At 42.1% G+C, this 24,978-nt stretch overlaps 9 protein-coding genes and 1 non-coding gene across 10 annotated transcripts; 7 read left to right on the top strand and 3 right to left on the bottom strand.

Annotated features, from left to right (window-relative positions):
* Positions 1–1,997: 1,997 nt before the first annotated feature.
* On the bottom strand, positions 1,998–4,485 carry LOC145710842 (DBH-like monooxygenase protein 1). Its single transcript, XM_081788546.1, has 8 exons — positions 4,198–4,485; positions 4,011–4,151; positions 3,720–3,969; positions 3,484–3,632; positions 3,290–3,440; positions 3,168–3,247; positions 2,916–3,128; positions 1,998–2,874 (listed from the first exon to the last, which is right to left on the bottom strand). Exons 1-8 carry the CDS (start codon positions 4,310–4,312, stop codon positions 2,012–2,014), a joined length of 1,962 nt encoding a protein of 653 aa, XP_081644672.1. The 5' UTR covers positions 4,313–4,485; the 3' UTR covers positions 1,998–2,011.
* Positions 4,486–7,633: 3,148 nt separating this feature from the next.
* Positions 7,634–8,650, top strand: LOC145697158 (actophorin-like). Its single transcript, XM_081774322.1, has 5 exons — positions 7,634–7,788; positions 7,830–7,940; positions 8,142–8,219; positions 8,269–8,441; positions 8,515–8,650. The coding sequence occupies exons 1-5, from the start codon at positions 7,711–7,713 to the stop codon at positions 8,567–8,569; spliced, it is 495 nt and encodes a 164-aa protein (XP_081630448.1). The 5' UTR covers positions 7,634–7,710; the 3' UTR covers positions 8,570–8,650.
* A 329-nt stretch (positions 8,651–8,979) lies between these two features.
* LOC145697149 (uncharacterized) lies at positions 8,980–9,946 on the bottom strand. Its single transcript, XM_081774313.1, has 5 exons — positions 9,710–9,946; positions 9,610–9,670; positions 9,276–9,565; positions 9,161–9,232; positions 8,980–9,086 (listed from the first exon to the last, which is right to left on the bottom strand). Exons 1-5 carry the CDS (start codon positions 9,944–9,946, stop codon positions 9,000–9,002), a joined length of 747 nt encoding a protein of 248 aa, XP_081630439.1. The 3' UTR covers positions 8,980–8,999.
* Positions 9,947–10,045: 99 nt separating this feature from the next.
* On the top strand, positions 10,046–10,118 carry TRNAK-CUU (transfer RNA lysine (anticodon CUU)). The gene has a single exon. It is a non-coding gene; the product is annotated as a tRNA-Lys (tRNA).
* A 271-nt stretch (positions 10,119–10,389) lies between these two features.
* Positions 10,390–12,659, top strand: LOC145712209 (short transient receptor potential channel 1-like). Its single transcript, XM_081789894.1, has 5 exons — positions 10,390–10,639; positions 10,684–11,947; positions 12,070–12,181; positions 12,246–12,297; positions 12,526–12,659. The coding sequence occupies exons 1-5, from the start codon at positions 10,390–10,392 to the stop codon at positions 12,657–12,659; spliced, it is 1,812 nt and encodes a 603-aa protein (XP_081646020.1).
* A 119-nt stretch (positions 12,660–12,778) lies between these two features.
* On the top strand, positions 12,779–16,652 carry LOC145695726 (uncharacterized). The gene is made up of 7 exons (XM_081772735.1): positions 12,779–12,859; positions 12,905–13,005; positions 13,051–13,133; positions 13,182–13,264; positions 13,303–15,504; positions 15,550–15,701; positions 15,742–16,652. Exons 1-7 carry the CDS (start codon positions 12,851–12,853, stop codon positions 15,956–15,958), a joined length of 2,847 nt encoding a protein of 948 aa, XP_081628861.1. The 5' UTR covers positions 12,779–12,850; the 3' UTR covers positions 15,959–16,652.
* Positions 16,653–17,592: 940 nt separating this feature from the next.
* On the top strand, positions 17,593–19,034 carry LOC145712208 (chymotrypsinogen B-like). Its single transcript, XM_081789893.1, has 5 exons — positions 17,593–17,728; positions 17,769–18,020; positions 18,058–18,654; positions 18,731–18,820; positions 18,862–19,034. Exons 1-5 carry the CDS (start codon positions 17,614–17,616, stop codon positions 19,032–19,034), a joined length of 1,227 nt encoding a protein of 408 aa, XP_081646019.1. The 5' UTR covers positions 17,593–17,613.
* A 19-nt stretch (positions 19,035–19,053) lies between these two features.
* LOC145704276 (V-type proton ATPase subunit e 2-like) lies at positions 19,054–19,997 on the bottom strand. The gene is made up of 2 exons (XM_081781761.1): positions 19,781–19,997; positions 19,054–19,508 (listed from the first exon to the last, which is right to left on the bottom strand). The coding sequence occupies exons 1-2, from the start codon at positions 19,868–19,870 to the stop codon at positions 19,359–19,361; spliced, it is 240 nt and encodes a 79-aa protein (XP_081637887.1). The 5' UTR covers positions 19,871–19,997; the 3' UTR covers positions 19,054–19,358.
* On the top strand, positions 19,966–23,861 carry LOC145712207 (dynein axonemal assembly factor 5-like). Its single transcript, XM_081789892.1, has 11 exons — positions 19,966–20,234; positions 20,277–20,598; positions 20,642–21,295; positions 21,394–21,723; positions 21,769–21,890; positions 21,992–22,102; positions 22,510–22,755; positions 22,992–23,203; positions 23,248–23,392; positions 23,440–23,586; positions 23,626–23,861. The coding sequence occupies exons 1-11, from the start codon at positions 20,079–20,081 to the stop codon at positions 23,725–23,727; spliced, it is 2,547 nt and encodes an 848-aa protein (XP_081646018.1). The 5' UTR covers positions 19,966–20,078; the 3' UTR covers positions 23,728–23,861.
* A 7-nt stretch (positions 23,862–23,868) lies between these two features.
* LOC145704176 (uncharacterized) lies at positions 23,869–24,961 on the top strand. Its single transcript, XM_081781653.1, has 3 exons — positions 23,869–24,188; positions 24,494–24,649; positions 24,692–24,961. Exons 1-3 carry the CDS (start codon positions 23,897–23,899, stop codon positions 24,781–24,783), a joined length of 540 nt encoding a protein of 179 aa, XP_081637779.1. The 5' UTR covers positions 23,869–23,896; the 3' UTR covers positions 24,784–24,961.
* Positions 24,962–24,978: the final 17 nt, after the last annotated feature.

The following is a 24,978-nucleotide window of genomic DNA, read 5'->3' as shown; positions in this document are numbered from 1 at the left end:
ACTCTTGAACATTTACAAAACCATCAATTATTCAAGTCGGTAAAAAGATGCTAAACTCATTCCTGTCGTCGACATAAAGAACAGTCTTCTGTCTGGAAAAATTCCAGTCGAGCGAATAAATAAACTCTTGAGTTCTGCTCTGCTTCTTTATTCGAAAAAGCCCAGACTTTCGATGCCGGGTGTTGTCAGGCTCGATTTCAATATCAAGAGTCCACTTTTCGGGCCACTCTCTTCGGAGAATCCAGATCTTTTCCGTTCCAAAGAGGGGATAGGTATTGACTTCCGGGTGAAATAGCGTGAAGAAGGGAAGAATAGGTTCCTTGGAAGCTTCTTGGCAGGAGACCGAGGCGAATAGAAGTGAAGCAAGGGCGAAAATGCAATTTATACTAAAGTTAACTTTGAAATTGGATTTGATGGATCATTGATGGGCAAAGTGATCAATGAGGGTGAAAACTACCGCTCTCATAATGCCGCTCATCAATGCTTGGCTCATTTATTTTACGGTTTATTATGAACAAACTCCAGGGAAATCTTGGATTTGAAGGGACCATTGATGAAATATTTCTGTTGTATTTAGCACTTGGACACCTCATAAAAATTTTGTCGAAAAAAAAGTTCAAGGTTATTCTAGCATACTTTGCTTCATTCTAGTTATGCAACTTATTTATATTTTCTGAAGTTGAAACTAAAAACTTTTGAAAAATTTTCAAAAGATTAGGGTTAATTAGGTGATGATTAATCTGCTAATTAAGCGCGTGGATAAGGCCTTAAAAATTTTGATCCACACCAGACTGTGAAGTCACAATTGAGCCTTAATTTGCGACTTGATCGGACAAATAAAATTTACCTGGAGGATCGTTTTCGCTGAACTCTGTGGCCCAACTCAGCCCAGCCGGTCATTTCATCGTTTCTCTCTTTTCCAAGGTCAATCGGGGTCAACCATTGAGGTCAGCTAAGCTTACTTATTAACCTAAAAAGATAATGTTGTCCTTCTAAAGGAATCAATTTATCACGATCAGGGTTGTTGGTTTTGTCTAAAATGAAGGAAGGGAGCCAGTACTTGGGTGGTGGCTTTGTTATTGAATAAACCTAGAGCGCCGGCTCATCCTTTCTCGATCAGAAGGATGCCAAGGTTATCAAACACCAGCCTACTAAGTCATTTAAATCATAGAAAACTTTTTATTGAGGAAAATATAAGAAGCCACTGAATATCAAATCAATTCATAAATTATCAATCTTATTCCTTTATTGTTACTGAAAAATAAGAATGATTTATTCGATTCTTATGTCCAACAAAAGGGTTTTACTGATTAATTTATGAAAAATAAAAATCATCAAAAACGAATCTTACATTTTGAAACATTCGATCAAATCTTCCAGTAGTTATTGAAACGCAGACTGTACTTCAATATCTCTTTTTTATCTTCTTCCAGGGCTCACTTTTGAGCTCTCTGTTAATGGGATGAATTAGCTTAGGTGTCAGAAAATTAAGATTTTTTGAAAAATTAGAAAAGCCGAGGCCGTGCGCGGCAACTCCTGCCCTGGTCCTTGATTACTAGCGCCGCGGGTAGCCGATCCGGGCGACAACAAAGAGATGATTTTTGGTCGAGAGTAATTTTTCTCCTCTTCGGGCTACTACACCGGAATAAGTACCGTACACGGGCACACGGTCAAACTGACTCAAAAAGCCTGAGTGTTGTCTTTTGGCGAACAACAAAAGTACTCGCCAGAAGGCGCGTCTGAATTGCCCCTAGGCGTGTTCGACTGAAACTTTCGCTGAGAACAACGCTCATTTTCAGCAAGAAGAAGATGAACCAGAAGAGTTCAATTTCAAAATCAAAGACACGGTAAATTTGCTCAAACGGGGACGGAAATAAGCATCCATAAAACTTTCGCACCTTTTCAAATTTCACCCTCGCCACGACCTTCAAGCTGCCAATGGCAAACGCTAAACACAAACAATCATCAAAATCATATCGAATCATCTTTATTGGCTTGTGTTATGTAATATTTACAGAAAGTACATGGCAATTAGCAAAAAAAGTACTGATAACGGAATCGCCGTTTTTATTGCTGATGAAGTTGTCGTAGCTGGCTTTTCTGTTGATCCTGAATCCTCTTTGGGCACCTTATCTTCATCAGTCGAGTCTTGAGTTAGTGCGGCAGTTGTGGTCTCAAAATTGACTAAGCAGGTATTTTCAGGTCGTGGGAGAAGCTCGAACCCGATCGCATCAAACATCAGGTCTGTCATATGACCTCCATGTTCACCTCCTTCTGGTTCTGGCTCGGGGAAAGGTTCTAGATCATCATATTCATTCCCTTCTGGTTCCGCTCTGGGCTCATATCCACCTTCATTTGACTCATTTGACCTGTGATCGGCGATAGAGAAGACATTTCCCCAGCTTCCAGTGCAGAAAGGGTTTTTCTCCGCGTCTTGAAGATATTTTTCATATTCTTTTACTTTCGCGGGACTCATCGACATCATGTTTTCGTTCAACCATGGTTGGGCATTTTGACCATCGATTTGGAGCTCATCTGGATGTCCGATCCGCCCGTAGGTTGATACAAAGTCGTCTTCACCGATTCCCAAGTTTTCCATTGCCCCTTCGAACATGGCCATATCAGTGCAGAAACTAAGCTCCTTGATTCTCGGGTAGTAAAGTAGGAACATGTAGCACATCTCATCTTCTTGAGTGAGACCACCGCGAACCCAAGTGTTCTTGGTCGAGTAGTCGCAAGTGACGATAAGATCGTCTGATCGGTTAATTTTGACGATTTCTTCAGTATGCTTGTATTCCTGGTACATTCGGTTGTAGAAAGGCTCATCAACGACGCGTTTGATTTCTTCGCCGTCGCGAACTTGTGACAGCGTCACTAGAAAAGCGCTAGTTTGAGATTTCAGCATCAATTCTTACTTGATCGAGCGTATGCATGAGAGTGGCTGGAATGTGCAAAGATATTCATTTCATAGTCCTCTTCTGTAAGTGCTTCAATACATTGATGAGGGCATGTCCCTCTCAAGTTAAAGCTGGCAGTGTTTGGAGGCAGGTAAAACATCCAGGTTGCGCCGACGGAGATATGGCCCGCTTCTTGCTCTCGCAGATTCGTGGTCATTTTCAATTGCAAACCTAGATATTTTAAGAAAAGATTTTAGCGACTTTTTTTACCAGAAGTCATTTCTATTCCGCTGTCGCCAAAAGGATTGTCATAGTGAACCTCCAAAATGGCAAATTGCATCTCGCCGGGTCTAATGAAAATAAAGAAAGAGAACAGAGAGTCGATAGCCTACCCGAGTGGGAAACCAGCTTCAGCGGGGTAGTCAAAGGAAGTCGAGCCGACGGCAGCGATGGCAACAGCATGGAAACACTTCATTAAATGTATCATTGTGTAATCACCGCAGACGAATTCTTCATCAAAGTTGATATCGCCATCGGGGATTCCTGAAGTCATTTTTAATGAATGAGATTCAAGAATAATCAATACCTGAGCAACCGTAAAGAAGAGCATGATGAAGGTATTTTTCGCTTTTCTCAGCAATAAGTTCAAATCCAACCATTTGAGACGGTTCAGTTGGCAGTTCTACGAGCTTACACCAGTACTGTGTTCGCTCAGCCGTTAACGTAGCTTTCACTTTTTAATTGTTCAGAAGATTGAGGATAAGAAGAATCAACCGAGCTTTCGAAACATGATTTAATATCATATAAATTCGAACAGTTCCTGTATAATCTTCGCAAAACTCCTCTTTCGATGGGTCGCAGCCAGCTTTTGGTGGATTTCCATATTCTTGGAAGTGAATGAGCTTTGAATTCCAGCTGTCACGAGTTAGTTCTTGGCCTGGTGCTGACCATAGGAGTGTTAGGGTTTTGGAATCAATGGTGACATATTCAAAGTCGTCAGTTTTTGCGCAAGCTGGTCGCTCAATAATGTACATTTTACTATCCGAAAGCTCGTTGACAGTCCAGGCAGTTTCTAATAATCGCATAAAAAGAATCATTTTTATCCGCTCTTACGTTCTGTTGAAAGCAGTTCTCCATCTTCAGATAAATATTTTTGGCTGAAATCATCATTTGTGAACCAAAGTAACTCAGAATCTTTGCTGATACCATCCTCGCGCTTGTTTATTCCAATCCCAAACGGATATTTTGCGTTATCTAATCATGTTTGTTTTAAAACAAATAAACGCTGATTATTACTTACCTTTGATTTGAACATGAATTCTGAACGTCTCATCTTCCACTGCCCATTCGATCGATAAATCGTCTTCTAGCACCAATGCTCTTGAAATCCCGAGGAGCAACAAAATCGCCCTCATTATTGATTGAGCACTTTAAATTCTCTCTTTGTAATTTTTTTCCGTTAAAGGTCGGTCGTAAAAAATGAATTTAGGTAAATCAAGGAGCGTAACTTTTCTCAAGTGAAGGGACGATTAGGTGCTGAATTATCTATGCTCTGCTTGAACGCGCCCTTTTCGCCCTGCGGCATCTCTACTTGTCTCCCAGTCCATTCGAGAATGGCATTAGATGACCAGTTGTTTCTTTGCGTAACAGTGACTGGCTTTGTAATAATTCTAGGAAGCTAATTAGCTCATAAAAGGAAGATCGTAGGAAACAATGGCCCGGTTTGCAGAGGATTCAAGTTTATTGTTCTATCATTATTTTATTATTCTAAGTAAGGTCTGAAGCTTTCAAAATTTCCACGCCAGGCATTTTCTAGCGTTGTGAAATTCACTCTTCTCCAGCCGTTCGTTGGCTTCCAATATTCTTCCATCGCGCTAGAAATGAAAATGAAGATTATGAGCTGAATATGGAGAGATATTACTGTACCTGATGTTGCAAGAGAATTTTCCGCTAACGAGGTCATGATAAACGTATTTCATACGGTTCGGATCCCGGTATTTATGAACGAAGTTGAATCCGCGAAGAGTACACAGATCATTTGAGGCTTTTTCTTTGCGAAAAATTCTAGGGACGAGGCCCATGCAACTGGTCAAAGAGCGCATCATAGAATCACTGTCAGAAATATTTCAGCTCAATTATTGATATTTTAGTTACCTCAAATTAGCAGCTTGAATAAGAGTGCCTACATAAGTATCGTCCAAAGGAATAACCGGAACATTGTACGTCTGCTCTTCTAGCTTCAGCGCGAATTCTAGCGTTGTTACGTAACCAGCGCCGGAGAAATAAACAGGATACTCTTCAGGTTCGTAGATTTGCCGAGGGACGAAATATTTGAAAAATGGAATACGAGTAACTGACTCAGGCCCTTTCAAACATCCAAATGATCCCATTCCAGAGGTGTTTTTCAGTCTTTCAATTTCGGTGACGAGATTCTGGGGAACAAGGCAGATGTCATCATCCCCCTTGAAGATGAAATCAGCTTGGCAGTGGTTTTTGATGAATCTAAGAAAAGCTACATCTTTGAAAGGTAAGTTGTAGTGGCTCTCTTCTATGTCCAAGATGAGTAAGTCGTTGTGACGTTCAATTTCTTCCGCCAAATCAATCCCTGTCGGATTTCCAATGAGAAAGACAACTTTTAATTGGTAACCAAGCCACTTCCAAATCCCTGGGCTGAGCCAAGTCTCTCGAATTGCTCGACGAAATTCTGAAGCGCCGGGTAGAGTTTTGATGCCAAATAATATTGAGCTTGAATCAGAGCTGAAAGAACAATCTTCAGGCTGTTGAAGTACATTTATCTGTTGATCTTTATTGAACTGAAGTAATTTTCCGATATGGCTGTATCCAAACATGAACTCGCATTTCTTCGTGTTTGGCCGACCCAGTCTATTTTTAATAGTTGGGTTTTCTTCAGTAAAGTCGGTCAAATTCAACACTATATTTTCTCCGTGATCTCTTATGTAATCTTCCATCGTACAGTCTTCTACTGTCCATTTTGCCCATGCTCGTTTTACAGGTACTTCATCAGCGGGGAGTCCCGTAATGTCCATCCTCAATAGTTTCGGACCGCGCCGAAGAGTATATTTTCCATTCTCAAGAGTTACCCCCATACAGTCTAAGCCCATACCAACGCATTCTTTCTTAGCTCTTTCCAGAGTTTCTATTTCTTCACAATTATCCTTGCAGCAACCTCCAATCACCGTATTTTCCATGAAATTCCACTCTATTTCTTCGTCCGCTGATTCCATGTTCTCTTCCTTGATTTCCTCCTCGATTACTTGGGTTATTTCTGTTTGATAATAATACTGGGAAGTAGAAGTTGCAGATTCATCGTCAAGATTATTCAGCAACACCTTGGATAATTTTAACAACGCGAGTCAAAACTGATAATAAGTACCAAAATAACAATAAAAGAAGCGATGAAAATATAAAAGCTTCGATACTCATCTCTTAGCAATATCATTCAGCTGTTTCTTTCTCTTTAATTCTAGGTTGAATGCCAATCGTTAGACTAAAAGCGTAGACTGTTGAGAGTTTTAAAGTGCCTTATTCATGAAAGTTAAATCTTTTAAAGAGCTGTTGAAGATATCCCGGACAAAATTGAGGACTTAGAGTCTAAGCCTTAGACGTAGACGATGAAATTTCAGAAGGTTTCGTTCTTCAGATATTTCTTCTTTTCATTTGTGATTGAGAGCTCTTGCGCACAATCAGCGATCTACTGCAAAAGCATCGTGTTTAGCTTGTAGCTTGAAGTTGAAGTTCATCATTCATGTCTCCCTTTTTGGATGACGTCAAGGTCATTAATCAGTCATTCTTGTGTTGGTGAATTTTTCGTGTTTAAAAATGCGCCCGTTTGATCAGTTGTCGGTGGTGTCGCTGCGTAGCTGAAAGGAGAGGTGGCCCCGCTCGTTGAGATGTCCAAATAAGGAAATTTGACGGAGATTGTGCCTCATAGGATTGGCCGCCCGGGCGCCTCTCGCCGCCCCATTGGAGCTACCACCACTTTTTCAACCATTTCATCGTGGAAGATGCGCCACTCGTTTTTACACCACCGTGTCGCCAAGCCAAAACTCTCTAACAGCCCCTTATCCCTTTCTTTGACCATTTTCAAGCGAAAAAACCTGCCCGTATAAAGAGTTTACTTGTGGAATACCAGAGAAAGACTCCATTCAACTATTGTAACTGGCAATGATTATTGATGACTTTGATGATCATGGCATGATGATTAAGGGTACACACAGCGCTTTAAAAATGCGTGAGTCGACAAAATCCAACACACGTTAAAAGAGAAATGCTCCAGCAAACAGGAAACGTCTCGCACTTGCCGTTTAGCACTACTTTGCGAGAACTCAGAAGCTTTTATTCTGAAGATTTTCATGTTCTCAAAAAGAATGAGACCCACCGACCTAAGAGAGAAATTTTCGAGGAAATCATCTGATTTAGCCATTTTGTCTTGAAATCAACAAAGAAGTCGTCTGTGTTTTCGTTGAAAATAATCTTACAAAAGAGCAGACAAAACCGCTTAAATTCTGAATCACGTGTTTATACAGTGCGTATGCTACAGTGGTAACCAAAATATACAGTCGAAGCTTTGATGAATGCGACGTCTGTGCAAGAAGACGGCTTTATTCGTAAAAACAAATGGCCCTGAAATTGAAATTGTATATCTAGCAGTCTTCAATTTTTCAATTTGGGCACACATTTGCGCTGCCATAACTTATTCATCCGATCCGCCGGTTATTGACAGGCCGCACAGGATTTAAGTTAGAGATTGACCTTTTTTAAATTTAGATTGAAAAAATAAGAGTAAAACAAAATGGCGTCTATGTCCGGTGTTGCTGCAAATGACTCCTGCGTCGGAATGTGGGAGAAACTCAAAGCTGGAAAGATCAAGGTAACAATCCTCAAAAAAATCATTCCGAATCACGAGTTTAGTCCTGCCAATTCAAAGTAGAAAACAAAGAGATTGTGCCAATCGAAGAGTCTGTCCAAGAAAAAGGTGCTCCAGATGCATGGAAATCATTTACTCAGAGTCTGCCTGAAAGTGTAAGTAAATCCTATATTCAGAAACATCAAAGCTAGAAAATTGCTAGGAAAAAATGAGACGGAAATTGTTGATTGTTGCATAACTCTTCTTTTGTCTCTAACACTCATTTGTTTTATTATCCGCCGGGGGTTCAATAAAAGTTAGCATCAAACATACTCATCAATAAATATTTATCGTTTTTATTCATATTCTGGGTTTAGGAGTGTCGATATGCGATCTACGACGTTGCCATTAAACTTGATATGGGTCCCGGAGTTCCAGCAGGAGAACGAACAAAGGTATCAATTAAATTTTTCTTACCAAGTGTCTAACGATTAATTATTCAAGTTGACATTCATTATCTGGTCGCCCGATAGTGCCCCAATCAGGCAGAAGATGGTCTCCGCCTCCTCCAAAGACGCGCTCAAGAAAAAGTTTGAAGGCATCCAGGTTGAGTGGCAGTTGACTTCCCCAGAAGACCTCGATGCTTCCGACAGAATATCTGATCTTTCCACGAAATCGTAAGTCGTCTTAATTGAGAACAGGAGCTGGAAGCCAGCTATCAGCACACGACATATTCTAACCCATTTCTAGCGACATCAAAACCTCCGGACGTGGAATCCTGTCGTTCGAAGGAATCGCTGCCTAAAGAAGACCTTCTCTTTCCCGTGCCTCTCTCCTTGAGACCGCTCACTAGCATTGATCAAATATCAACCACAAAACCCTTGTACAGTTTTACTCTACCAGACTGCAATACTTTTATTGGAGCAATCTTCTTTCTACTCATCGATCCATTCCGAAAACAACAAAAAAAAAGACATCGCATCGAAAAAGAACTTGATCTTTTCGGAGCGCCTCTTTGAGATAATATGCACCTGCACAAGTTAAAAAATATTTCAAAAAAGACAAAAAAGATATTATTTACATTCAACAATCACTTCCTGCTCTCTCAGAACAAGATATGGAGAAAAAAAGACTATTAATAAAATGAAAATAAAAGCAGAGATCACTCAACTCAAGTTGAGTCGAATGAGTGTACTCTTCTATGATTTCAAACTTTTGTGGTTCGTTTTTATTGGTTACATAAGGGAGCAGCGAGGCTTTAGTTCGTCCATTTCCTCTTCCAACTTTCGGTGAAGTTTTTGTTCGAGTTTCTTGAGCTTGGCTAGCTGGAATTCGAAAGAGGATAAATGAGAAAAAACCGAAAGAATTTTGATCTAAGAGTTCGAAGCCCAGTCCCGAGGTTTTCTTTGTGGTCGTTGTCGATAGTTTCCATCAAGTCTTGATACTCTTTGTCCACCAATTCTTGGGTCTACAATACTTATATTTCTAGTGCTAATTCGACGAGCTCATACCTCCTTCAGAACTTGTGGCAAATCATCCCTTATGTTCGGCACTCGCTGCTTGTTCCACTTGAAAAGCAGCTCTACCTCTTCATCCATCTTGGGGAACTTGAGGATCTTGATCTTCGCATCCTTCATCAGAGCAGCTTCTTTCTTAACCTTGGCGAGCATTTCGGCCATTTCATTACGCCGTTTTTGAGCTCTTTCGGTGAGCCACTTGATTTGATTATCGAAGCTTGCCTGTTCTCCGCCGGGAATGTTGGCCGTGCGCATGATCTTTTTCGTCCCAAGATCGATCTCGTCTGAAAAAATTCTTGAGTTGTGTTTATTCTAGCGTTGTATTTACCGATTCCAGTTCGCATTCTTCTTTTTAGCGCCAAGCTGTAATGCATGAAAACAGAATAATCCTACAAAATCTATCATCTAAATTTTAGGAGCAAACTTACTTCGAGGGCATCATAGAGCAGTTCTGAAGTTTGACCGACTCTGGCTCCAGCATCATTTTTGTCGACTGGCTGGTAGATTTTCGGACGGCGATTGAGGAAGTCTTCGAGGGTGGGGAACTTCTCTTTGACATCCTCCTTCTCCTCGATGGACTCTGGGTCGGAATCGTCAGTGAGTGACTCGGAGGACGACGACTCGGCTACTGTAACTTCACTCTTTTTCCGGGATTTCCGACCCATTGCAACGAACTGAGGTACTTTTAGAACATCAACAAGTGATTCACTGAGGGCTCTAGAAAAGTGCTAGGATAAGTATTTTCAATTCTGAGCACTCCTCGGGCCTGGTTAGCTCAGTCGGTAGAGCGTTGGACTCTTAATCCAACGGTCGCGGGTTCGAGCCCCGCATTAGGCTCACTTTTTGATTTTATCTTCACTGTTGCCTACTGTAACTTGCAGTTCTTCCCCTAAAAAGAATTCAATGAAGCTCAGTAAGAAACAAGGAAGAAGAAAATACAGTAGGGATCAGCAGAAGTCACATATATTCAAAAATCAATACGCAAAAGTGTTTTGTTGCGGTGAGTTAATCGAAATTGAAAGCACTTTTCGGTGATGAGATGTCCTCAAGGGCAAATGTCCTCATTGCAGGATTATCCAAAGAGAACAGAAAAAGCATCAGGAGAAATATGGACATCAAAGATTTCGCGAGACTCCTTTTCCGCGCCATCAGATGTTCGGATACAGAGTTGATTGGCGAAATCTTGAAGCACAAAGAGAGCAAGAAACTGATGAATTTCAAGGATGATCTGGGAAGAACGCCGATTGAATATGCTGTTGTTTTGAGAGACATTACAGTGATTCAAGTTCTATTTCAAGTTTGGCCGATGCTTTATTCTAGGGCGCTTTTGAAAGCGGTCGATGTTGGGTCAATCGAAGGTAGGGCCATGTTCAGAGAATTAAAATTATTCACATACATGTAGTTGTGAAATATCTCCTGGAAAATGAGCAAAACAAAACAACGACTGTGGCTCAGATAACCTTGGAAATCATCAAATCCGAGCAAGCTTATTCTCAAATGAAAATGACCCCTCTTCTTCTCGCCGCTCAGAAAAACTACTACGAGATTCTTTCAATTCTGCTCGAAAACGGCTGCAATACGATTCCAAGAACGCATCGGGTCGGTTGTGGTTGCAAAGTTTGCAAGACGAAGACGGAAGAAGACTCACTAAGACTCAGTCGGTTCCGCTTAGATGTGAATAAAGCCCGTTGTTCTCCAGCAATGCTCATTTTGACTGAAAAGGACCCGATTCAAGCAGCGTTCAAGCTGTCACACGAGTTCGACGAGCTGTCCATGATCGAAATCGAGTTCCGGGAAGAGTATCTGGAGCTGGTAAAGATCGTCGACAAATTCACATTCGACCTGATCAGCCACGCGCGAAGCAGCCACGAAATGGAGGCGTTGCTCAAACTAAATCACACAAATCGCTACTCGCGGCTTGAGTTGTTCAAAAAAGCCTTGAAATACAAGCAGGTGAAATTTCTAAGCCAGGCGAACTGCCAACAGGTCATCAATCGAGTTTGGTACGGAGAGCTGTCGTATTTAATCTGTCAATCGGGATTGATTCGGACTGCGTGTTGGTTCGTCCTCGGTCTTCTTTGGCCCCTCTGGTCCATTGCTTATCTCGTTGCCCCGAATTCTGAGGCAGGGAAGATGCTCAACATTCCAATCTTGCAGTTTGTCTGCTCACTTGCCTCCTACATCACTTTTCTGCTTTTTATTTCACTCACCCCATTTTACCATACGCGAGAAACTGCGGGCCCACCGTTCAACTGTCTTGACTGGCTGATCATCCTCTGGATTATTGGTCAACTTTGGCACGATGCAAAGAACATATACTATCACGGGCTCAAGCAATACATAGCTAGACAGGGCTCACTACTGTATATCACCTTCTTTGGCTCTTTCACGTTTTCTTATGTAATGAAAGCATATGCGTTCTATCACTATGGATCTGATACGACTCCCGTCAAAGAATGGTCTGGCTATCATCCGACTCTTTTGGCTGAAGCTTCTTTTGCAACTTCCACTCTACTGGCTTTTTTGAAGCTTTTATCGTTCTACGTGATTCACAGAACTTTTGGACCAGTTCAGATATCGTTTTCATTTTCCCTTGGCGCCTTATGGAAATGCCTGAGTCTCATGTTGTTAGTCGTTCATGCCTTTGGATTTGGCCTTGCGCAGCTGTATGCTAATATTGATGACACTGACGGATAGGGTCAAATTAGAACGATACTCGTTTATGATTTCAAGAGCTAATAAATTCACGATCCGAATGAAAAGCAAGAATATTCGGCAATTATTTTAGCTCCATCGTTGCGCTCAAGTGGTTCATCTACTCGAAAGCGAATATTCCTCTGACGGAAATCCCCGGTGTGGCAACCACCAAACACGTCACATCGCTCATGCTTGCCCTTTATGTGAGTCCGTTGTTAATATGTCGATGATTTTTGACTTTTCCGCTAATGAATATCGCGATTTCAGCATATGATGGTGGTCGTCGTTGTTTCTAAACTGGTCATTTCCGCTATTCAAAGTACTTTGACAAATGTACAGGAGGAACAGGATCAATCTTGGAAGGTATCGCGAATACAAGTGTTCAAATAACATCATTTTAGTACGCGAAAACAGACTTTATTCTCGCGTATTTCAACAATCATGACTCGTTGCCTTCTCCATTCAATTTAATTCCGTCCCCAAAAGAAAGGATCCACAATAATGAACATAAAATTTCCCCCTTTCTTTGTCTTGGATCCTTTGATAGGCTTTCTTCGCCAGAAAAAGCCGAAGAATCAGTCAGTCTGCTACGACAAAAAGTACCAAATAATCATGGAGGCGCTTATCACTCGTTATCGGCGATCAATCAAGCTCAATAAGAACAACAGGCTTTTTGAGTGATTCTGTAGAATTTGTAAATAAAACCATCTGTAAATATATTCAGCCATTTCTGAGTTTTTGTCAAATGCATAAATTCCTAGCAATTGCATTTGCCGACCTTTCAACAGATCTCACCGACACATTTAAAGAGAGCGCATTAGATTCAGCGTAGTCGGGTGCCGCTTAAAATAATTGAAGGCAGTTTTCTCACCATGAAGACCGTAAGATTTTTACACTTGAATTTTTGATGTAAAGAGAATGTTTAGCTCGCTCTTCTTGGTGCTGGAATTGCCCACGGCGCAGATCCGCAGTCGATTCTGGACTGCCTTGCCGGATCTGGCGGGCCGAGTTGCACCGTTCTTGAAGCGTGAGTAACGTACTGTGAAATAATTTTCAATTGAACTCTTTCTAGGGATGCGAACGTCGCTGGGCAACTTTCCACACCACACCACTACGCAGCAAATTCCGTCTATGCTTTTCGGGTTTCTCTGTCGGGTAAGCTGTCATGTGTAATCTTGGGATAATTTTCACGGTATTCTGAAGGTAATATGACCACTCATGTGGACTGGAGCTTCGCTGAGTTTGAGGTCGATCACTCTGACGACGGTCTCTGCTCACACGACCAGGTAAGCTGCCAATGCAAAACAATTTCTGTTTTATCTAGGTTTACATCTTTGACGCCGATGATAACGCCATCGGCCCATTCTGCGGATTCGATGATGCCTTCGCTGATCCCACCAATGTCGACTACGACTACAACTACGATAGTCTCCTCGGCATCAACAATCTTGGTGACTACGCCGGCCAGAACTCGCAAACCTACGAGCTCCGAATGGGTTTGATCACCGATGATCTCGTTCAGAACTACGGAATCGTACTCAATTATGCTGCGAGCTACAAGCCATGTCCCGATGGATTCATCTACGAGAACAACGAGTGCGTCGATGCTGACGAGTGTTTGGGCGAGGGTACTGGACATGCTTGCGCAACAACCGAAGAATGTGTCAACTCGTATTCTAGCTACCAGTGCGGTTGTGATGATGGATATGATATCATCAACCATAGATGTGTTGACATCGACGAGTGCGCTACTAACGATGGTGGATGTACTGCCGACAGTACCTGTAAGAACTTCAAAGGTACATTCTTGTGTGAATGTCTCCAGGAAGGCTACGGCTACGATGATGTCAATGGCGGTTGCTCCGACGTCGACGAATGCGCTGACAACACTTGCTCTGTCGCCGCTCAGTGCACCAACTTGGATCCTGGATACAGCTGCGTCTGTCCCGACGGATTCGACGACGTCAACGGGGATGGTACTATCTGTGATTTCACAGGCTATCCAACTGGTTGGCTCTTCCGACCCCAGTTCGACCTGAACCACGATATTTACATCTCGCCTGAGCCATTTACCAGCTTTAGCAACTTGAACTTCCATGCTTTCAAAAAGGGTGTAACAATCATCCTCTGCGAGGAATATTTCCGAGTTCCTTACGGCCTCATTCAATCTGGCAAGAAATATGCATGTAACGATGCTACTCAGCGATTTGCTACCTCTCGATACACCAACCAGGGAGGATTTGATTGCTACTTCAGCGACTACACCGTCACTTGTGGGAATGGAAACTTCATCGCTCTCGACAGCTACATCGCCAGAGCTAATCAGCCAACCATCGTTTGGGACTCTGATACCGGAAACCAGTACACTGAAGTTTCCAACCAGCAAGGTCTCATCATCGACACTGGTATCTCCGTCGAGGAAGAAGACTTCGAAACTGCTGCTGCAGTCTGTTTGGCTCATGGTGGACAATTGTTCAACGAAGAAGTCGACATGTACACTCCCGCTTCTTCTTATACCGACTGCAGTGAGTACATGAACGTGTGGAGCAAGGCCCACGGTCGACTCAGGCAGATCGAAAAAGACGGTTTTGAACCAGGAATCACCGACACAGTCTACACTGGCTACAAAGTCAACGATGCAGGTACCGACTGGTGCTTCTTCGATGGTGTCACTTGCACTGATACCCTTTCCCAGACACCAATTGGTGCTTACATTGATGCCAACAACGGCTGGATTGCTACTCCTGGCGACCCAGACTGTAGCATTTCCATGATTGCTACCGCCATCAACAATGCTATCCAACAAGCTCAGTCTAACCTTATTGGTGCTACTCTCAACGTGGGAGATTGCTTATTCTGGGACTATTCTACCGACAAGTACGTCATTCAAGCTTGCACTACCAAGGCACGATTCGTTTGCGAACGACCATCTTGGGATTGTTCCGTCAACAACGGAGGATGCACCGACGTCTGTAACCCCGCTGGATACTGCGAGTGCCCAGATGGCGAGTTCCTGACCTCCTTCAATACTTGCGAGCCAATTCCAGATCTCACTGGAATGGAATGCTACCCCGACCGAATGGTTGCTTACTTCAGCGCTGCTGACTTCACCAATGCCGAAGATCTCAACCTCTTGGACTCGAACTGTAACGAGACTAGCTACCACATCGTTCCCATGGGTGATCGATACCGAGTCGAAGTCAAACTTGACGAGTGCGGAACCACTGTCGCCTACGATGATGTCTTCGAGACCATCACCTTCACCAATGCAATCACATCCGGCATCGACATGAACGCTAAGATCAACATGAAGACTCGAATGAACCAGGAGTTCTCTTGCGTCTACAGCGCTAATGTCAACATCGGTGATACCGACGTCAATGTTACCAGTACCATGGCTTCCCATGATGGCGAGAACATCGGAACCTTCGCCTTCCAGCTCGATCTCTACACTTCTGATGCCTTTGCTGAGCCAGCTGTTGGTCCATTCCGAGTCGGAGAGAAGATGTACTTCTCTATCACTCAGGTAATTTAGCTCAAAGACAAATTTACGTTACTGATTCGTTTTTAGAACCCATCTGTTTCCAACACTGTTTTCCGTGCTACCAAGTGCACCGTCTGGAACAACGATTTGACCCTCGACTACAATCTCTGGACCAATGGAAATAACCCAGAGCCTTTCACAGGCATCGAACGATGGGAACCGTTCTACTTTGACGCAACGTAAGTTCTCCAGCATTTACTGTAATTGGCAAGAGTTCAGTTCTACCGCTACCTGCGCCGCCAAGGACTTCGATCGATACTCGTACACCGTCTTCGAGTTTATCGATGAGAACCACCAGCCAATGACCAACTCGACCGTCCATGTCCACTGCGACATCCAGGTCTGCGTCGCCGAGGACGACATGACAGGTTCTCCTTGTAATGATGCTTGCGACAACTTCGCTATTGGAGTTCCCACTAATCCTCTTGGCAACTAATCCTCCAAAAGATTCATCCCCGCCTTTTATCAATAGGCATAAAAACTCAATGATTTTTTCTGAATGAAAAATTCTCCGACCCTTTCGAGGCATTTTTCTTTCGAAGAATGAGAAAAAACTGTGACCCTATCGTTTTTGGACAATTCTAGCCGCGCTTTGGCTACACCAAAATCCCAAATTGGATAGTTATTTCCCTTCTACACGCGCTAAGAACGAAATCTTCAACATTTTCAACCCTCTTTGTTCAAATCATCATGATCCTGATGAGTGAGAGTCGAAAATGCTGATCTTTTCGGTCTGTGTAAAAATATCACCCATTTTATGAAGTTATGAAATTTTCAGTAAAGTTTCATATTGCTTTCTCGTTATATTTCGAACCTTATCTCTTTCTTGTGCTACTACTTATACTTACTACATGAATTCAACTCCACACGCCTTCACCAAAGCCTTTTCCGTCATTGAAAGACTCCCAGCTCAACCCAAATGGGCTTTTTGAAAACCCTTGCACGGAATTATTCCCAGCAGTTACCGCAAACCTGGGCGTACTTCCTGTAATTCCAAGCTTTCATCAGTCTCATTCCTTTTGCGCTACCTCTCGCTGGGAGTCCTTCCAACCAAACACAAATTCCGTTTCTGTAAATACATTTACTTTTCCTTATCTTCCTTACTGCAATAAAACAAGATTCTTCTTGTAGTTTTTGTCGTTTCTTTTCACCAGACCAATCTTAAGGGTGTCCCCAACGATTTTTTTGAAACAGGATCAACTTTGAGTTAATAATTCTACTAATCGGATAGTTTTTACATAAAAAATCAATATGAATATTATTATTTGGACCCTTCTTTCTGCATTAATCGAGACCGATTTCGTAAATTTTGATCCGTTAATCCCCTACCGCCGCTTCAAAGAAGGTCGACTTCTGTAATCTCGGGTAACTTTGAGATCGTTTTTCTTGAAATCTTCTCGTTCAAATTTCAAATTTCGAAAAGAATCATGTTGCTTGAACACTTCTCTCTGCATTAATCGAGACAGATTTTTTATAATTTTATCAAATGTATATATAAATATACAATATATAAATTGATGATTTTAACAAAATTTGAACCAAATTTGAAGGCCCTTTTCGCTTGATTTTTTTGTCCAAATTTCAGTCTGAACATAGTTCGATCCTTCAACAAGGCTCTCATGAGCTCAGATTATGCACCGATAAGTAGGTTAATCCCCTTTTTCGGCGCCAAAGAGCAGGTGTTTTCGAGTTTTGACGCGCTCTTACAATAAGTAAAATTCATCGGATCTTTTTGAAAATGGTATCAGCAGAAAGCAAATTTTTCAAGCTTTCAGGAGATATATAATTTGCTACACTTAATTGAGAATTTCAAAATAGCCATTTTCACAGTGCATTTCTATCGAAGGCTAATGCATTAACGCGCTCATAGAAAAAGCCATATCTCGAGAAGTAGATAAGATATTGAAGATCTGAAAAAAGGTTCGGAATCAGAATTTTCTAAATAAAAAGAAAAATTTGAGTCACCGAATTAGACACTCTCGACCTCGATCGTTGGGGACACCCTTAACGGCCATCTTTCAAAGTTTGTTTTCTCAAAAAAGAGACCTCATTTGAAATGAGTCATTTCCTTTCTCTCATTTTGGCCGATTCATGAGAAACATACTTTACCATATTTTCGGCATTCTAGCAGCTGCAAGAGAGTGTCTAAAGCAAAATGATCCGACAGGACTTCAATATCGAGGAACCAAAAATATAACACGAGCAGGTTCTTGAAAAAGTTTTTCAAGGAATATCACTCTTTCTAGGCCTAAATTGCATCGAAAGGGGTTCAAAACCTGCGCTTTGCAGAAATTATGACGACGGTTTTGCTCCTTGGTGTTTCACTTCTACCGGCCAGAGCTCTCATAAATGCTCAGTTAAAAACCCAGAAGAATGTAACTTTGGATACTGTAGCATTCCAGCATGCTCAGACGGTGATTGTGGCAAATTCACGGCATGTTCTTCGACGATAAAAGTGAATCACAGGTTGAAAATAAGAATGGGCTTCAGCGATATCGGTAACTTGAAAGTTTCAATCTTTTTGACGACTTGTAGTCACTTTTGGAGCGAATTCGAAAATAAATGGAACAAGTTATGATATGGCATTACACAGCAAGAAAGAAAGCTCCTGCAAAAATGACTCTTCTTCACTAGAAATCTCCAAAAACGGACACAATTTTCAACCAATGCGTATTCCCTGGCATGTTGGTCTTTCATCAACTCGAGGCGGCTTCATTTTCTGCGGCGGGTCTTTGATTTCCTTGAATTTGATTCTTACAGCAGCTCATTGCATCGATAGATGGCCAACAGTCTATTTCGCGTCTGCTGGCCACCTGAATAGAAAATACAAAGAATACCGCCAGGAAGAATCTCATCAAGTCCGCCACATTCAATACGAAAAATTCAAACATCCGCTGTACAAATCAACAACTCTTTCTTACGACTTGGCTATTTTGAAGACAGATCATCCATTTGAACAAACATCCTACGTTCGCCCAGCCTGTTTGCCTGTGCGTAATTTCGTATTGCCGAGATTCAGCAAATGCATCGTTTCTGGATTTGGGCAGAAGAAAGATGGAAGTTCTCCGGACAAATTGGGCGCGGCGGTCTTGAGGAATTATCCGAGGAGAAATTGTAATATACAACTTTCAAGTAAGATATAAAATACTCAAATATAAACGCTTCTTCTACTGAGTATTTTAAGGTCTTAGGTAGATACGAATTTTAGCCAGGCGAGGGGAGTATGAAGAAAAGCAAGTGGTAAAACAAAATGAGCTTTGTTTTGGACACTCAGCAGGAGTCGTCGGAGATTGCCAAGGTATGAGATCCCATCGAAAGCTGGTGAAGACCTTTCTTTAGGAGATTCAGGCGGAGGGGCTGCTTGTATGATCGACGGAAAGTGGACAATCATGGGAGTTATCAGCAACGGAAAAGGCTGTGGCGAAGTAAATCGTCCTGGAATCTACATGAAAACCGCTGCGTTGAAAAATCTTCGCTGGATTCACGAAATTTTGCAAAATAAATCGGCGTGAATCGCAAACTTTCGGCTATTTTTGTAGTTTATTATTGAATGCGCTCTGCATAAATATGGTTATTCGGTTGAACAGAGAGAGAGAATGCAAAGTAAAACAGAGAATAAATATGTACATGGAAATTGAAATTTGACTAAAATAGGAAAGTTGCAAAAGATGAAATTTGCAGGTTTCAAAATCGTAAATTTAGCGACTATATGATGAACAAAAAGATGGTTGAATATTCAATATTGCACGAGACGAGATTGTTGCTTTTTTTCTGTAAGTTGATGCTCCTTTTTTGATTTTCGACGAACAAAATTGGTATAATTGGTGAGCCTAGTTTTATTTATCTTCCCAGCTCCAGCGGATGATTTCCGAAGCTTCTTTGCTCAAAACGGGGCCGAAGAGGGGGTTCAATTGTGACATCCAGGCGATCAGCCAGTGCAACCAGCAACACGCAGCGGTCATGATTAACATCGTCTGGATCAGGAACTGAAATCAAATAGTTATTTTGGAATACAAGATGATACAAGAAACTATAACTTCTCAAAATTGTCATAATTATCAGTTCTGAAATAAGAAAAATACGCTCCTTTCAATCTCGAAATTTGACCGTAGAATTACAAAATTGTCATTTTTCGCCGAAAATTCCAACTAATTTGATCTCTATATTTACGAAGATACAGTTCTAGGCCCAAATATCAAAGAAAAAATTGCAAGATCTCAAATTATAGCGTCACAAAATTCTAGGAATTGCGTTTTACCTTTTGAGGACTTGAAGGCACCATCATAGGAGCTCCTATTCCGACCAGTCCCCATAGAATCGTCACTAGCATAAAGCTCAGCCACGCCATGATCTTCGTTTCTCTAGTTACTCCTTTCTTCTTTTATTTTCTTTAGAAAAAGCTCACCAGGCAGCGAAAAAGTCGCCAAATTATTGATTTCAACCGCGTTGCTCGGCGAATCGCGGTCCTCTCCAGTCCGTCCAATCAGCGCGCGTTTGCTGCTGGAAGAAGAATTGGAAAGCCCTTTTGTCCCTTGGGAATCGGAAAAAGGGCGAAAATGGTTACCTTTCAAGAGATAACAGAAGAAATAGAAAAGCAGAAGGAAGAAGTGACTGTTCTGAAAGAAAGTGAGCCGGAAAACGCCCCCTCTGGAGCAAGTAAAGACGATCTCTACGAAGTTGAAGGAAATTTGAGAAAAGCAGAGCAGATTCAGGTACAAACAGTCATCTTTTTCCATCCCTAATCGGTCCATTAGTCCAATAGAAATGCCACCCGGGCGCAGAGAAAAGAAGGATCTCGTATTCTTACAAAAGTGATCAATTCCGAACCTTACGAAGTCCTCAGCGACGTGAAAGTCCTTCCTCAAATCGTGAAGCTCACCTGTCGACTTTTCGCTGATGATTCCGAATCGATCAGAACCGACGCCACGAAAAATATTGAAGTGCTCATTGATGTACTCAACAATCCTAATCTCCTTGCTGGGTTGATTCCGACGCTTGAATCGAGACTTGGCACTGAGAGAATCGTGGAAGATTGCGAAGAGTTGCGTCTTGAGCAGCTGAGGCTTATATTTCGAGGTAATTTGTCCGCAACTTTTCAAACCCAACCACTAAATTTTAGTGATCAAAAACCACCCAGAAGTGATCCCTGGCTACATGCCTGAAATCTCGCTCATTCTTTCTCGAACCCTGGCAGATCCTTTCGTCACTGCTCGCCTTGTCGCCAACGAAATTCTTCGCCACATGATCGCCACTTATCCTTACAACTTCCATCAATACGCTGAATTCATGCTTCCAGCTTTGTTCTCCTCCAGTAATCATCAGCAGTCCAAAGTTCGTGCAAGCACAGTCACTAGCACTTGGCAGTTGTTAAAAATCGCCGCTCCCGAGCATTTGCGAAAGAACATGAGCATTCTCGTTCAACGAACCTTCGATACAAATGCTACAGTCAGAATGGCTTTGCTGATCGAAGTGGTCGACTATTTGAAGACGTATCGCGATCGGTACTCCTTTTTCAACCTCTTGATTCCGATCCTTTTTGGCATGTTCGACGATGAAGACCGAGCGATCGCGGAAAAGTCGAAGTTTGAATGGAACGAAATTGGCGCAGTTTTTGAGAATGAGAACGAGACTGATTTGAAAGAAGAGATGGACTATCCCGTCGCGCCGCCGCAGGCCTGGCCTGAGGGCGTGCCCAGAAGCAGGCTGGGCTGTCGGGAGCTCTGTGGGAGGAATTTAATGGGGATGATGAATGGGCTCGCGAATGATGCCACAGGTACTCTTCCTTGAAGCCAGCGCTCAAGTATGGAGGATTTTGCCCCTTCATACTTTGATTTTTGAAAGATTTGCGCTTGATTTACGTCTTTAATTAAGATAATCTGAGCCTGGAGAATCGCATCATGGCAACTCGAATTTACGGCCTCGTCATTTCCCATTGCGAAAGAAATATTCACCAGCATGTGCCAAAGATAGTCGAAGTGATCAATCGCGCGTGTAACGATAGAGACCCTCAAGTCCGTGAAAACGGCGACCAAATTGCCAACTGGCTGACGATTCTGGCGACTCCAGAGCTTGTGCTCAAGGTTGTGCTTCCTGGAGTGCAGGGATTTGCCTTTGGAACGCTTTCGATCTTGGAAAACTTTGCGAAAAACGTCTGGAACGAGACAGAGCTCCAGAACAAACTCGCAAAGGCGATTTTTAAAGGTTTTGTTGAAGAAAAGGAGCCTTCTGAAACACCCCTATTTTTAGCAATGCCTCACATGGTCCGAGATAAGCGGCAAATCGAGACTGTCCGCCGCACGCTCGAGCATTTATCCAAAAGACAAAACATAAATGTTTTCAACGTTGTCTGCTCCGAGATCTACTGCCAGGCAGGGGTCGCCACGTTTTGAATCAGATCAATAAACAAATTGTTTATTAGACTAAAGACTAGCCGCAAAGAGTTAATTTTCCGGAGCAACCCGAAATACAGGCATTGAACGACAAAGAGACGGATTACGAGCCGGCAAGTATCAAAAACTTTGGTGCTCCGTTGGACGACGTTATTGGACAAGTTGGAGTTAAATTTATTCAAGCAAATCAAGTAAGAAATATTTTCGATATAAATGAGCCCGTTTAAACCGATTTTTATCCGAGAAAATGAATTCCTGAAAATCGGAATTCCTGGAAATTAGCAGATTTGATTTTGATTAAAACATAATGTTATGTCTTCTTTACCTCAGAAAATTAAAAAAAAGATAGCAGATAAAAAGTAAATTGCTGATGTAACATTGCGTCAACCTTGACAACTCTCGCCAAATCTATGCGTCAGATACTCTTGGCCGCGCTGTTTTAAATTGACATTTTGCAAATTTCTCTCTAGAACCCTTTTGTCTTGTTTTTCAACTAAGCGTGCTTAGAAAGGAAACATTAGTTCTTCCTCGAGAATAACTTGAACTCAACGCCCCAAATTGTAAGTAAGCCTCCTCGTTGTTTAACCTCTGTATCAAGGGCAGCCTCAAATCGTGGAACCAACACTCCAACGAGTTTTGGACCTGGATTTGCTTTCTACAGTTCGCGCGTTTTCACAAAATCGACGCGATTTTCGACGGATCGAGAATGATTTTTGAAGATTTACTCGACACCAGACTTGAGAATCAGCGCATCCGGCTCAAGACCGTCGAGGTGCTCTTCCGTCTCTTTCAGTCGGACCCCGAATCGCTTCCGGAACAGGCAAGAAAGACACTCATAGGAACAGTTCATAGATTTTATTTCAAAAAGTTTTCATTGTAATCATATTTTTACCTAAAAAATGCCTACGGCGTGTGTTATCTCGCTACAGTGTTCGATGATTTCATATTATTTTGTTGATAAATTTTTCCAAGCCCGCATTTTATGCTCCTAGGGATCGATTGAGATCGAACCAACTCCAGATCCTGCTGTGAGGTTGATTTCGAACGGTTCGAGCCATTTCTCGTTATGAAAAACTTTAGAAAGTACTCAAAATGATCAACTGTCAAAAAGCCCTCGTCTCAAAGAACCTCACTTATCGCGTCGGCCGCATCGAGTCAGCTGTCAAACTTGCGTCAGTTTCGATCCTCTGCTCTCTACTTCCATTAGAATCGGAGATGGATCAAGTCATGTGGTACAACGGTCACGAGGCCACCATCCACTCTGTCGTTGAGGACGATGAAGTTTGCATCAGGTTTGTTTTTCTGCCTTCTTCAGTTTTGACAGAGAATTTCTTAGGAAGCATGGCTTGTTTCTGGTTTCGAACTTGCTGCACGAGATCAGCGGGCAGTACTTGGAAACGGATTTCCTTCACAAGGTCCTGTACAAATTCCTCGAACGATTGGACGACCCGCACAATGATTTCCGTATTCTTGCCACCAGGGTAAGCTTTTATCTCCTTATTCGTGTCCTCTAAAGGGTTGTTTCTAGTGCGCCCAGCGAATCTACTCAATGCTGGACCAGAAGTTCCATGGAAACTATGACAAAACTCTCTATGGAGCGCATACTGAGCATGGCGCGAAAATCCTGATCCTGCACTTTGAAGACGAGAACCCAGATGTCAAGAGCGCTGTCTACGTAAGTCCCGCCCCTCCTTCCTCTCTATTTCTTTTTCAGGACGCTCTGAAGAACCTGAAAAAGCTCGACCCAGAGCGAGTTGCCGAACTCGCCCGAGAAAAGATCCCAAATTCACCTCGCCTCGCCCAGCTCTTCGAATAAGCATCGAAAGATCATCCCCTTTTTTATATAATCACGAGCCTGCCATTTATTCTTCCGACACTATCATCTCACCAGTTTTGTTTCATTCCTATATTTATATAATTGACAGAGCATATATTTTCTTATGGAAATTCCTCTTCGTTGTTTGCAATTTTAATGATTAAGACGGATGGAATCGTTTGCAGATAGACTCGCTCGGGAAATCATTAGAGACGTCAAAAACGACTTCGGAAGTGCCAGTAGCTCACCAGCCGAGCAACTAGCCGCTAATCATGGCTCTAACAGTCCAAATCAAAACAGAAGCAGTTTCTTTTCCAAATTCGAGCAACGACCGCACAAGCGACTGAAAGGGCCGCAAATGGGCTTTCCGGAGAGAAAACGACGAAACGATGAGGATAAAGAAATTGACCTCTTAGCTGATCGACTGACTACGGAAATTATTGATTATGCTACTAGCTCTGGTAAGATTAGTTCGCGATCAGATACTAATCATTTATTATTTGACATTTTACAAAATGAACCAAAAGTTGTTTCTGCAATGAGCTGCATTTTAGCCAGGTTAAAACTTTGAAATTTGAGAACAGGCTTGACTTTTTGGAAACTTCGATAGAATTTTTAGCTTCAGCTACTATCTTTATCTGATTGAGATCGACTCAGCCTAAGAAATTGCCTAGACCTTGAAATCATCAAAAGGGGCTCTTTGTACTTTTTTGAAATCTTTTTGGCGTGAAATGGTTTGATTAGACGAAACTTACACCCCGTTCAGATGCTCCGTCGAAAGGGAGGAAAAAAGAGCGCAGAAGTCGACAAGATACCGATTCGGAAATCGACCAAATGGAGATTTACTCTGATTCCACCCAACCCGCTTCAGAATATCAAAAAACAGTCATCAAATATCAAAACTCCGATGGAGCTTTTTCAGGTGCATCTTTTCCCATCATCCCTTTTTCATCTTTCTCTTCAGAACCAGCGCCAGTTGCAACTTCTCGTCGGGAAAGTCTCTGGGAAATGAAAGTCCCGAAAAATAATAGTATTTGGAGAATGACCGACGAATAGAATTAACGCTAGAATGTTCATCAAATTGATTAATAATGTTAAAAAAAATAAAAACTTCAACTCTTTCCGCCTTACACTACTACTTTCAGTAAATCACATTCATTACTGTACTTTTTTCACTCATTTCTTTGTAAAAAACTCTCACTGCTCATGAAAACGAATAAATAAAGGACCATTGCTTAGAGGTGTTTTTGC

The sequence above is a fragment of the Oikopleura dioica genome, chromosome 1 (genome assembly GCF_907165135.1).
Source record: "Oikopleura dioica chromosome 1, OKI2018_I68_1.0, whole genome shotgun sequence".
In the NCBI taxonomy this organism is placed as follows: Eukaryota; Metazoa; Chordata; class Appendicularia; order Copelata; family Oikopleuridae; genus Oikopleura; species Oikopleura dioica.
The sequence above is the reverse complement of the archived record's forward strand: the minus strand, read 5'-3'. Positions and strand labels throughout refer to the sequence as shown.

Coding starts and splice junctions, on each gene's coding strand:
- LOC145695726 (XM_081772735.1), top strand. Junction 13,006..13,050: donor AGTTGCACCGTTCTTGAAGC/GTGAGTAACGTA, acceptor AACTCTTTCTAG/GGATGCGAACGTCGCTGGGC. Junction 15,505..15,549: donor TGTACTTCTCTATCACTCAG/GTAATTTAGCTC, acceptor ATTCGTTTTTAG/AACCCATCTGTTTCCAACAC.
- LOC145704176 (XM_081781653.1), top strand. CDS start 23,897: ATGGAATCGTTTGCAGATAGACTCGCTCGGGAAATCATTAGAGACGTC. Junction 24,189..24,493: donor TGATTATGCTACTAGCTCTG/GTAAGATTAGTT, acceptor CACCCCGTTCAG/ATGCTCCGTCGAAAGGGAGG. Junction 24,650..24,691: donor CTCCGATGGAGCTTTTTCAG/GTGCATCTTTTC, acceptor CTTTCTCTTCAG/AACCAGCGCCAGTTGCAACT.
- LOC145712208 (XM_081789893.1), top strand. CDS start 17,614: ATGAGAAACATACTTTACCATATTTTCGGCATTCTAGCAGCTGCAAGA. Junction 18,655..18,730: donor TTGTAATATACAACTTTCAA/GTAAGATATAAA, acceptor TACGAATTTTAG/CCAGGCGAGGGGAGTATGAA. Junction 18,821..18,861: donor AGTCGTCGGAGATTGCCAAG/GTATGAGATCCC, acceptor ACCTTTCTTTAG/GAGATTCAGGCGGAGGGGCT.
- LOC145704276 (XM_081781761.1), bottom strand. CDS start 19,870: ATGGCGTGGCTGAGCTTTATGCTAGTGACGATTCTATGGGGACTGGTC. Junction 19,509..19,780: donor TGCCTTCAAGTCCTCAAAAG/GTAAAACGCAAT, acceptor ATTTGATTTCAG/TTCCTGATCCAGACGATGTT.
- LOC145710842 (XM_081788546.1), bottom strand. CDS start 4,312: ATGAGGGCGATTTTGTTGCTCCTCGGGATTTCAAGAGCATTGGTGCTA. Junction 3,970..4,010: donor AGAACTGCTTTCAACAGAAC/GTAAGAGCGGAT, acceptor TGCGATTATTAG/AAACTGCCTGGACTGTCAAC. Junction 3,129..3,167: donor CGGAATAGAAATGACTTCTG/GTAAAAAAAGTC, acceptor TAAAATATCTAG/GTTTGCAATTGAAAATGACC.
- LOC145712209 (XM_081789894.1), top strand. CDS start 10,390: ATGGACATCAAAGATTTCGCGAGACTCCTTTTCCGCGCCATCAGATGT. Junction 10,640..10,683: donor CGATGTTGGGTCAATCGAAG/GTAGGGCCATGT, acceptor ACATACATGTAG/TTGTGAAATATCTCCTGGAA. Junction 11,948..12,069: donor GGATTTGGCCTTGCGCAGCT/GTATGCTAATAT, acceptor CAATTATTTTAG/CTCCATCGTTGCGCTCAAGT.
- LOC145712207 (XM_081789892.1), top strand. CDS start 20,079: ATGGTTACCTTTCAAGAGATAACAGAAGAAATAGAAAAGCAGAAGGAA. Junction 21,891..21,991: donor GCTCCGAGATCTACTGCCAG/GCAGGGGTCGCC, acceptor CCCGAAATACAG/GCATTGAACGACAAAGAGAC. Junction 22,103..22,509: donor AATTTATTCAAGCAAATCAA/GTAAGAAATATT, acceptor CTCTGTATCAAG/GGCAGCCTCAAATCGTGGAA.
- LOC145697149 (XM_081774313.1), bottom strand. CDS start 9,946: ATGGGTCGGAAATCCCGGAAAAAGAGTGAAGTTACAGTAGCCGAGTCG. Junction 9,671..9,709: donor TGCTCTATGATGCCCTCGAA/GTAAGTTTGCTC, acceptor TAGATTTTGTAG/GATTATTCTGTTTTCATGCA. Junction 9,087..9,160: donor ACGACCACAAAGAAAACCTC/GGGACTGGGCTT, acceptor GAATTCCAGCTA/GCCAAGCTCAAGAAACTCGA.
- LOC145697158 (XM_081774322.1), top strand. CDS start 7,711: ATGGCGTCTATGTCCGGTGTTGCTGCAAATGACTCCTGCGTCGGAATG. Junction 7,789..7,829: donor TCAAAGCTGGAAAGATCAAG/GTAACAATCCTC, acceptor TCACGAGTTTAG/TCCTGCCAATTCAAAGTAGA. Junction 8,442..8,514: donor TCTGATCTTTCCACGAAATC/GTAAGTCGTCTT, acceptor ACCCATTTCTAG/CGACATCAAAACCTCCGGAC.